Raw genomic sequence first — 12231 nt, 5'->3', positions numbered from 1 at the left:
TGTTATGGACAATGAACAGAGCTGCATTTTATTTATGTATTTTTCTGATGCACAGAAATACAGAAATACCGTGACCAGATCCTGAGGCCCATTGTTGTGCCATTTATCCACAACCATCTCCTCATGTTGCAGCATGATAATGCACGGCCCCATGTTGCAAGGATCAGAACACAATTCCTGGAAGCTGAAAACATCCCAGTTTTTACATGGCCAGCATACTCACCGGACATGTCCCCCATTGAGCATGTTTGGGATGCTCTGAATCGGCGTGTAGGACAGCGTGTTCCAGGTCCTGCCAATATCCAGCAACTGCACACAGCCATTGAAGAGGAGTGGACCAACATTACACAGGCCACAATCAACAACCTGATCAACTCTATGCGAAGGAGATGTGTTGCACTGCGTGAGGCAAATGGTGGTCACACCAGATACTGACTGGTTTCGGACCCCCCAATACAGTAAAACTGCACATTTTAGAGTGGTCTTTTATTGTGGCCAACCTAAGGCACACCTGTGCATTAATCATGCTGTCTAATTAGCATCTTGATATACCACACCTGTGAGGTGGATGGATTATCTCGGCAAAGGAGAAGTGCTCACTAATGCCTCGTACACACGGTCAGATAATCGTACGACATATCGTTCGAGTAAAGTAGCATGCTACAAAATGTCGAATGCAACCATGTGTACTAACCATATGATTTCTGTCGTACGATTGTGTGAAAGCAACCAGAATGCGTAGCCACGTCTTGGAAAGTGATGTCACATACGTCACATGCGCGTGACCCCTGTATCTGACACGCCTCTTCCTCTTCCGTTCTTCCGTCTGTATTTTCGAGGTTATCCGTGATTTTCTTCCCCGCGTTTAATCGTCTTTTCGCCTTTATTCGCACGTTCTCCGAAAACGTAGAAGTATTCGTGACGGAATGCATGACACCGTGCTTCCAATTACCATCTTGGGAGTAGTGGCTATCTTCAATGTAATGAACAGGAAGAAGCAAAAAAGGAAGACATGGTCCAAGCAATGGTTGCGTGACCGCCAGAAGTACTCCCACATGTCTCTGCTAAAACACCTGAATGAGAACAATCCAGACGACTACCGGAATTTTTTAAGGATGAATGATGTCTGTTTCCAAAATTTGCTGCAAGCCGTCACACCATTCATCAGCAAAAAGGACACACTAATGCGGGAATCTATAAGCCCAGAGCAACGGCTAATTGCTACTCTCCGTTACTTGGCAACAGGGAGAAGTCTTCAGGACCTGAAATTTTCCACAGGCATTTCTCCACAATCACTTGGAAAGATAATCCCAGAGACCTGCAAGGCTATCATTATGGCATTACAGCAGGAATATATCAAGGTACAGTCAATCTTTTGTATGCTAATGTGCAGCTATATGTTTATTCATTGTATTGACCTCTTCTCAAATTAACTTTCAGTTACCCAGCAATCCCCATGAGTGGAATGAGGTCGCCAACAATTTCCAACATCATTGGAATTTCCCAAATTGTGGTGGGGCCATTGATGGCAAACATGTACGTATAGTGCCACCTGCAAATACTGGTTCCTTTTTCTACAATTACAAAGGTTTCTTCAGTATTGTGATGCTTGCTGTAGTTAATGCCAACTACGAGTTCATGTATTTAGATATTGGCAAGAATGGGCGGAACTCAGATGGGAGTATCATCGATCAAACAGAGTTCTACAAGCGTCTCAAGGAAGGGAAACTCAATCTGCCATCCTGCGAGGAAACCTTTGAAGGCATGAACTTCGTATTTGTAGCTGACGACGCGTTTGCGCTTAGTGAACATGTTATGAAACCATTCCCCATGAGAAATTTAACAAGACAACAGAGGATCTTCAACTATAGGTTGTCCCGGGCACGCAGGGTTGTTGAGAACGCATTTGGCATACTTGCAAATCGATTCCGCATTTTTCTGACCTCTATCAATTTAGCGTTGTATAAAATCGACTGCCTTGTTCTATGCTGTTGTGTTCTGCACAACTATCTAAGAAGAAATGCCCATGGCTACATGACACTTGTGCCTTCTGAAAGAGAGCCTGATGATCCTTCATCAATGCCAGGGAGTACCATTCGTGGAGACAGCCATGAGCATATTGATTTACTAACTCCCCTAAACAGTGGATATCCTAGACTTCCCTCACAAAATGCACAGCAGTGTCGACTGGATTACATGGAGTATTTCGTTGGTAGGGGCTCAGTTTCCTGGCAGGATGACAAATAAAAGACCACTGGACAACATAAAGCTAATATTATACATATGCAATATGGCAGGCTCCTTTTTCTGTTCTGCATAAAAAATTGATTGTTGTTATTTTTAACATAACTTCTTGGTTTATGTAGTTGTTATATGTAATTAAAGTTACATGTCTATAATAGTTTGGGTTTGCAAATTTGCAGAATAAATATGTCCACTGTATCTAATAAGTTTTTTCTTTGTTTTCATTATAAACAGTGTACTTTTTTACTGTACTGCAGCATTAAGATAATGTTCACAAATAGCTTATATTATAAGGTTCTATAACATGTCTTCATCAAATTCGCAAAAGAAGCACTTTAAACAAGTGATCAATGATTATATTCAAGAAAATAAAGAAGCAAAGATTTGAAAAAATATAAAAGTTTTATTTTAAGCTAACATGCTTTCCAATATAAAAAAGAAGAATCAGCAGCTATGATTTTCCAGGAATCAACCCTATTGGGCCATGATGAACCCTCTTTTGGTACTGCACTGGAATGGTATTGCATGGGTCTTGACACCTTTGCAATACCACTGAAGCACCATGTATCAGTTCACACGGTCACACTGCGATCTAACATTGATTCCCCTAATTTTTTTCAAGATTGCAGTGTGAACAATTGTGCAATGTGCGTGCAGTACAGACAAATACAGACGAATGCAACCCTGAACTTTAGGTTTCCAAAAAATCAACATAAAAAAACAACAAAACAAAACAATTAGCCCCGGTTCACACTTGTGCGTGTGCGGGGTTCGCATGTAATGTCGGAGCGCACTGCTCCGACATTACATGCGATCGGCTGTGCGGTGCGAGTTTAGCCATAGAGTTTGTATGGCTAAATTCTCACCGCAGCCACAGCAAACACACACAGGGACCCTTTTTGGCAGCCGCATCAGGATCAGATCGCACAGCAGTTCACACTTGTGCGATCCGATCCTGTGCGAACTGCACGATCGCACTGCGATATGCAATCAAACTGGGGGTGTCGTTAATATTACATTGACACCCCCAGCGTATCGCATATGGCAGTGTGAACTGCCGGGGGTGCGTGTGTGATGCGGGAACAGGCTGCGAGTTCGCAGCCTTCACGCACTCGCATAAGTGTGAAACGGACCTTATTCGACAAAAAACAAGCAAGGAAAAAGCACATCAAACATGTGGCTGTAATTTGGCAAATATGTCTATGAAGTACTGTAAACGGCTCAGTAGACATGTAGCTGCATCCTTGATCTTCTGGATGTCAGTACATGCTGAAATTAACTCCCTGGATATCTGTCCCACCGTAGTAGCATCCAAAACAGGTTCTGTAATAAAGGAGAGGTCTTGATTACTAATAAGATGTGAATTTGTAAAGACCACAACAACTCATTTCATTTCACTTGTACGTACGTGTGCTAGTCACACTCTGCAGAGTATCCTCTGTGCTCCATGTGGGCATGTCACCTGTCCCCTCCATTATGGTATCCCATACGTGTACCGGAGAAGAAACACTGTATTCCTGCTGCACTGCTTCGACACGTAGGTCATCTGTAAAAATAGCATAGTTTGCTTACAAACATTCTTTCCCTATGTACAAATTTCTCACACTTTATAACACGATTTACGGATGATAGTGATCTTTCAGCATCATGACAGGATGACCTTGTTGTCATTGCAAAAAATGTTTGCAATTGCACCAGCACCAGTGGTGGCTGTCAAAATGTGCCTTTGAGGTTACACAACTATGAAAGGTGCCTTCAGTAATCAAGGTACAGTGTGCCCCCATCAATGCAGAGTGACCAGTGAGCAGTGCCCCCATCAATGTAGAGTTAACACGTTGTGCCCCCTTCAATGTAAAGTGACCACGGTGTGCCCCCCACCACCGCCGGACTCGAGTCCACAGTCCCGCACAGTGACAGGAAAGAGGAGGGAGACACTGAGTCTGAGGCAGCAGCTGCTTGAATCACTTACCTCCTCACGATAACTGGACCGACTATGCTGCTCTCTCCTGCTGATGGCGGGACTAGGATGAGGATCGGTGTGACAATAGCGAATTTTCATTTGCTATTGGCACACAATGGGTGGAGTCGGGATGCACTGCTCTGTGCCCCGGCTCCACCCTTTGCATCGCCCTATTAGAGCCTCTGGCTCTAATCAGATAATGATAAAAAAATCCCATAGAAATCCATACGTCCGGCGCCCCTGCATGTAGATTAGGGGGACGAACGCATGGATGGGGGGGCGGCGCCCCTGCGCCCTCAACACACCAGCCGGAAATTACCAGCACACATACATACATACAATATATATATATATATATATATATATAAACATACATACATATAAAAATATATATATATACACACACACACACACACATAAAAACACATATATATATATATATATATATATATATATATATATATATATATATATATATATATACACACATATAAACACATACACACACATACACACACATACACACACATACACACATACAGTTATTGTCTGTAAACTTTACTACTATCTCAAGCGTACTGAAATGCATCCCAAAACATGTCCTCTATGGCCAATTGTGCATTCCTCTACCATCAAAATTAACATTTAATGTACATTATACTTAAACACATACCTAATTCAGTATGCTCAGCCAAATCTTCAATGCTGCGTACACCACTATCTTTATCATGGACACTACTTGTTGATGGACCTGCTTTTTCTCCTCCTGAATCGTCACTGTCCAATTCTATTATGCGTCGTCTCTTCCTCTTGGAGCCTAAAAATACATATAATTTGGATTACATGCTATGTTATCATAGAACTTTAAATTTGCTTCACAAACCCACATGACTAACCTGCTGCAGCAACAGAAACTCCAGAATCTGCTGTTTTCTCCTCATTCACGTCCTCAGACTCCGATCCAAAACCCCTCCTCCTTTCATGACTCTTCTGATGGCGCAGCCGTTTCTTCAAGTTCATTTTTTTGACTACAAGAAAATAACATTAAATTAATGACAGCATATATCGAGGCAGGCACATTCACAGTTATATAACTCATTTAACAATGAGCACAACCAAGAAATATCAGTTATATATTATATACACAGTAATGTACAGCATATGATTAGGAGGCTCAAATGAAAAAAACATTGGAAAGCAATAATAAATATCAACAAGCAAATATACTTACTTTTTTTAATTTTTTCCTGGATTTCCATGAGTTGTTTTTGTTCACGACTTTTCAAATCGGACCACCTCTTCCTCAGTTGTTCTTTGGACCGTTCCACACCATGTTTAACTCTGAGGACTTCCACTACTTTGTCCAGGATGCGGTCCTTCCTTGTATTAGGCCTCTCATAATGTGCAAGCCTGCCATCGTAATCATGCTTCTCCAGGATCTTCACCATCTCCAACATTTCATCCTTTGACATGGATGTTGCTTTCATTCTTCTTTCCTGTCTCACAGGTTTTTTGGCCGACATCCTGTTCTCCACTTCAGACATTCGATCGTTTGACTTGTGACGTCTTCGTTATTGCAATAACGGCGCCCCACGTGCATGTGCGTGACGTCGGATAGGGGCGGGACACCAGACGCATGCACAGACCGTCAAACACCGAATGTTCGTCTTGTGGTGGCACAATCACGGAAGGATTGTACTTGTGCTGTAGAGAAGACTGAACGAGCATTTTCAGATTCACGACCGAACTGTCATAGCGAACGAAGGTAAACTAAGCATTTGTTGGAAAAATTGTTCTTTTGAAGCATTGAAACATCATTTGCAAGCCCATTGCATTGTTCTGATATTATTCGTCAACTTAATTTGAGGAAGATTCCTAGCATCTAAGTTAATCTTCCTATATCAAGCTGTTCTAAATGACATGTATAGTTTTAAATGAGTGACACATAAAACAAAAGGTGTTGTTGTTATAGCGTGAAAATTGAGTATGCTTGCAAGAGGCCGTATGTACTACTGCTGCCACTTTATTTAATTAAAGATATATTTTCTTGTTATGCTTCTATGCCAGTGTACATGATATGCAACATAGCTAAACCAGCATGTTTATCTTTGTAGGAACCATGGTGGACAAATTCACATCCCCTGAATTCCTTCAGAAATTCATAGAGATGTACAGACAGATGCCCTGTTTGTGGAAAATAAAATCAAAAGACTACTCGGACCGGAATAAGAGGCATGAGGCCCTATCAAAACTGGTAGACCTATGCAAAACCATTCATATGTCAGCGGACATTAATTATGTACGCAATAAAATTGCTAATTTGAGAACCGTATTCAAAAGAGAATTGAACAAAATTGTTGACTCCCAAAAATCTGGAGCAGGAGCGGAGGACATATACATTCCCAGACTATGGTATTTTGACAGTCTGCGGTTCCTTACTGAACAGGTGGATGCAAGATCGTCCATATGTACACTATCTACACCATCTACATCTGCAGCGTTGGACACCTTTATGTCTGCAGAAAACCTGTCTGAGGACACCGAGGAAATACCACAGACACAGGTATTAACGTTCTTATTCCCATAACTAATCCATACATTCTGTGTTTTCAGGTACAATTGATGTTTGGGGGTTGGATGTTAATGTGAAATGCAATCTGTGATACAAAATATAAGCTTAATTGTCACTTTTTTTAGACAAACACACAAGAGGAAACATCAGAGGACATAAATGTTCTCACTGAAATAACACAGGAGAGCACTACATCAACTCCAGTGAATAGGCCTCAAAAGAGGAGGAGATTTGAAGATGCCACTACATCATTTTTAAGCAAAGCAACCGCTGCTCTTAAGAAACATGATGAAGCAGATGCTTTTGGCATCCTTGTGACAAGCAAGCTCCGTAAAATGTCTGAGGAGCAACGTCAGTTTGCGGAAACTTTGATGCTGGAGACGATGAATAAAGGCGTGCGAGGGGAATTGACCAGACATACTCGCATGACAGAACACATAGAGAGTAGATTGACATCCCAGCAATTTGTCCAATCTAACCAACATACATCACCAGGATCACAGCATCATGGTGGCCAATGGCACCACATGCAACAGGAACGACCACATACTCCATGGCCGCAGGATTTTAATTACACTCAATTATAGTTTTTTTTTTAGATTTAAAAAAAAGTTTACTTGTTTTTGGACATTCAAACACACATATGTGGCACTTGTTTTGTTGATCTTGCAACTATTGATATGGTTGTTGCTTGTGATTGTTGAGGTTATCTGTTGATTAATAAAGTTTACCATGCTTCCATCACTGGCCTTGTATGTTGTCATTATTATATTAGATATGTATGATTGTATAATTGTACACACAATTTGCTCTTTATTTAAAGACCAACAGTGTATTGCAAATTGTATCCAAAATGAAAAGAAAATCAGTTCTTTATCTTTAACATTTATGCCAGTCTTTGCTAAAATTAGGTAACAAATATAATAACCAGGCTTGATCATTATAGCTGGATTTTACTATTCTACTGACCGAATGTTCGGAAAAACATTGGGAATATGCTGCAATATTATTGTCGGGTCGTAAAACCATTGTTTACATTCTCCAGATTCCCCTTCCGGGTTATTTCGCTATTTCCGATCATGCGCGGTGTTTGTCGAATGATTTTTAGCGGACGCATAGTGTACTAATTACACGATTGTCGTTCGCGGGGCTATCGTACGACAGAAGTTTTCCTGTTTGTCCCTTCGGATTTTGTTGGATGTACTGTTGTGATCGGCTGTCGAAAGCAGTGTACTAACGATCAGATTATCGTGCAACCAGGTCGAAAGCGAGTTTTTTCGTACGATTATCTGACCGTGTGTACGAGGCATAACACAGATTTAGACAGATTTGTGAACAACATTTTAGAGAAATAGGCCTTTTGTATACATAAAAAAGTCTTAGAACTTTGAGTTCAGCTCATGAAAAATGGGGGGCAAAAACAAAAGTGTTGCGTTTTTATAATTTTGTAAAGTATATATAAATATATATATATATATTTTTATAATAGTACCTCACAAACAAGCATGCACATAACATATGGTCTAGGATATATTGCTGAAGAAAAAAATGTTAAAAATTACCAGCGCTTTGCAGTAGATAATTTATTTGTCTGAGCTACTGTATTAAATGCATAAAAATACTGATGTGCGTTAAATAGCTGTGCTCTGCTTTTATCTTGCACAACAAGAGGACCCCTGGTGTGAGTCTTTTGTTTTCCATCCTCTTTGCGAACATCTATTATTATTTCTAAAAATACAGTGAAAGATATCTAGCGTTTCATTCCTGTATAGTTTGTTAGTTTTCTAGAAGAAAATTAGCAATGGAAAGACTTAAGCAATAACATTGTTTCCTGTGGATTTCTTGTATTTACAGTCTTTTAGCCTGAATTTACAGAGTGACCTGGCTTGTGTGCTACTACCAGGTTTTATTATTAGCTCTCTGCCTTTGTGCTGCATGTCCCCAGCTCAGTCACAAGCACTTATGTCTGCTGCAGACAACACATGTCATTTCTTCTTGAGTTACCAAATCCTCCCATTTTTTGCAAAAGCCTCTTTTAAGGGATCTGTTTGAAATAGAACCAACTTGGAACATTATAGTTAGCATATATAACTTTAATGTGCACATTAGACAACTAAATTAAAGCTAATTGTGTATATAACTAACAGAACTAACTAAAATGCAGTACACTTCATTTTTCTGATTTCTTGGTCGTGATGCCTGGTATATTTACTGATGACATTGACTACTACCTCTATCATGCTTCCTCTGACTCCCATTTGAGTTTGGATTCTGCTTCTACCGTTGCCTATCTGTAATGGTGTATACAGTCCAATTCACACTAACCCATTCATGATGTCTTGGTAGGTTGACTGGCATCCCTAATATTTGATAGATTGGGAAACTACTCAGAACTTTATAGGAATGTCTCTGTCTACATCACTGACAAGCATTAAATCTAGTTTTAATTGTGGGAATCTCACTTATTTATTAGAGCATCAGATGAAAGTAAATTTGTACCCATACTATGCACACTTAAGTATTTACCTATTTTAAATAAGCAGTACACGCACAAGCCTTCACTCACTTCTGTATCTTTAGGCATTGTTGAGAAATGCATCTTCGAAGTTCACAAACAAAGCACTGAAATGTTTGTTTTTTTACTTTCTATTGCAACAAAATATTGGCAGCCTTCCAGCATTCTGTTACATAGCAGGTGTTTAGAAATGGGTAGAAACTAGTGTTGAGCGAACACGGACTGTATTATTCGTGTTCGTACCGAATAATTGGATTTTTTGTACCCGAACACGGACACGGACACTTTACTGTATGTTCGGGTAAAAATCCGTGTTCGGTCGTTTTATTTCCGGGTTTTGCATGCTTTGGCGCTCTTTTCATGGCGGGCTTTCAACAGCCAATCAACAATCGTTTAACTGGTGTGCCTTAAGCCATCCCAGCCATGCCTGCAAATGTCTCAGTAGCTGTGATTGGCCGTCTGAAGCATGTGACCAAGTCTTTATAAGTTCGAGGCAGCCGCAGCGGCGTCATTATGCTGCTTAGATTCAGGGACAGAGAGCACACATCAACGTGCTGGCTGCTGATTAGGGAAAGATAGGCAGGAAAAAACCATTTGTGTCGGGATAGAATTGAGGGACAGGTCGGAGTGTTTAGGCAGGGCGAGTTGTAGGCATTTTAGGGATAGAGTCTGCTGAATTATATAGGGTCAGTGTCTTCTACAAACTACAATCGATATTGCTGTGTGGGGGGTGGGGTGAATCTGCACTCAATCCTGATCTACGATCTCTTCTCAATCCTGTTAGGGACAGAGTCTGCTGAATTTTAGGGAAACTGTGTTCTACAAACTACAATCGATATTGCTGTGTGGGGGGTGGGGTGAATCTGCACTCAATCCTGATCTACGATCTCTTCTCAATCCTGTTAGGGACAGAGTCTGCTGAATTTTAGGGAAACTGTGTTCTACAAACTACAATCGATATTGCTGTGTGGGGGGTGGGGTGAATCTGCACTCAATCCTGATCTACGATCTCTTCTCAATCCTGTTAGGGACAGAGTCTGCTGAATTTTAGGGAAACTGTGTTCTACAAACTACAATCGATATTGCTGTGTGGTGTGGGATTGGAGATAGGCAGGTGTCAGTGATCCACATCCATTTTTCTGTGTGTGAGCTGCAGTGAACACAATCTTTTTGGGCTGCAGTGAACACAATCTTTTTGGGCTGCAGTGAACACAATCTTTTTGGGCTGCAGTGAACACAATCTTTTTGGGCTGCAGTGAACACAATCTTTTTGGGCTGCAGTGAACACAATCTTTTTGGGGTGCAGTGAACAAAATCTTTTTGGGGTGCAGTGAACACAATCCTTTTTGGTGTGCAGTGAACACAATCTTTGTGGGGTGCAGTGAACAAAATCCTTTGTGGGGTGCAGTGAACACAATCTTTTTGGGGTGCAGTGAACAAAATCCTTTTTGGGGTGCAGTGAACAACATCCTTTTTGGGGTGCAGTGAACACAATCTTTTTGGGGTGCAGTGAACAAAATCCTTTGTGGGGTGCAGTGAACACAATCTTTTTGGGGTGCAGTGAACACAATCTTTTTGGGGTGGAGTGAACAACATCCTTTTTGGGGTGCAGTGAACAAAATCCTTTTTGGGGTGCAGTGAACAAAATCATTTTTGGGGTGCAGTGAACACAATCTTTTTGGGGTGCAGTGAACACAATCTTTGTGGGGTGCAGTGAACACAATCTTTTTGGGGTGGAGTGAACAACATCCTTTTTGGGGTGCAGTGAACAACATCCTTTTTGGGGTGCAGTGAACACAATCTTTTTGGGGTGCAGTGAACACAATCTTTGTGGGGTACAGTGAACAGAATCTTTGTGGGGTGCAGTGAACAAAATCTTTGGGGGGTACAGTGAACACAATCTTTGTGAGGTGCAGTGAACACAATCTTTGTGGGGTGCAGTGAACACAATCATTGTGGGGTGCAGTGAACTCAATCTTTGTGGGGTACAGTGAACACAATCTCATACTGAAGGTTTGAGGGTGCTGCCTGTTCCATACTCCCCCTACTCCTCATCTAGCCTTTTAGGGGTACAAACAATAGTAATTGGGGCCTAGTGTGGTTGTGTACGTGTGATATACATACACTTTTTTGGGATCATATTTTCTATTCCGCTATTTAATCAAAAACCTTTGGGGATCAGTTAAATTGGGGGATAGTCTGTGTTGGTACGTGTGAGAGAGATCCACCTTTCCAAGTTGTTGGGGTTCATCTCATACTTCTGAAGGTTTGAGGGTGCTGCCTGTTCCATACTCCCCCTACTCCTAGCCTTTTAGGGGTACAAACAATAGTAATTGGGGCCTAGTGTGGTTGTGTACGTGTGATATACATACACTTTTTTGGGATCATATTTTCTATTCCGCTATTTAATCAAAAACCTCTGGGGATCAGTTAAATTGGGGGATAGTCTGTGTTGGTACGTGTGAGAGAGATCCACCTTTCCAAGTTGTTGGGGTTCATCTCATACTTCTGAAGGTTTGAGGGTGCTGCCTGTTCCATACTCCCCCTACTCCTAGCCTTTTAGGGGTACAAACAATAGTAATTGGGGCCTAGTGTGGTTGTGTACGTGTGATATACATACACTTTTTTGGGATCATATTTTCTATTCCGCTATTTAATCAAAAACCTTTGGGGATCAGTTAAATTGGGGGATAGTCTGTGTTGGTACGTGTGAGAGAGATCCACCTTTCCAAGTTGTTGGGGTTCATCTCATACTTCTGAAGGTTTGAGGGTGCTGCCTGTTCCATACTCCCCCCTACTCCTAGCCTTTTAGGGGTACAAACAATAGTAATTGGGGCCTAGTGTGGTTGTGTACGTGTGATATACATACACTTTTTTGGGATCATATTTTCTATTCCGCTATTTAATCAAAAACCTTTGGGGATCAGTTAAATTGGGGGA

The 12231-nt window shown here is 41.2% G+C and overlaps 2 protein-coding genes across 5 annotated transcripts in view; both read left to right on the top strand.

Moving 5' to 3' along the window:
* Positions 1-12231, top strand: part of RFX3 (regulatory factor X3) — a 518367-nt gene that overhangs the window by 236906 nt on the left and 269230 nt on the right. The window lies entirely within an intron of this gene.
* On the top strand, positions 927-2247 carry LOC309544389 (uncharacterized protein; the record flags this gene model as incomplete). The annotated part of the gene is made up of 2 exons (XM_082243305.1): positions 927-1361; positions 1441-2247. 2 exons carry the CDS (start codon positions 927-929, stop codon positions 2245-2247), a joined length of 1242 nt encoding a protein of 413 aa, XP_082099431.1.

The sequence above is a fragment of the Pelophylax lessonae genome (genome assembly GCF_965119305.1).
Source record: "Pelophylax lessonae genome assembly, chromosome: 1".
Classification (NCBI taxonomy): Eukaryota; Metazoa; Chordata; class Amphibia; order Anura; family Ranidae; genus Pelophylax; species Pelophylax lessonae.
This window is presented reverse-complemented; position numbering and strand designations above follow the sequence as displayed.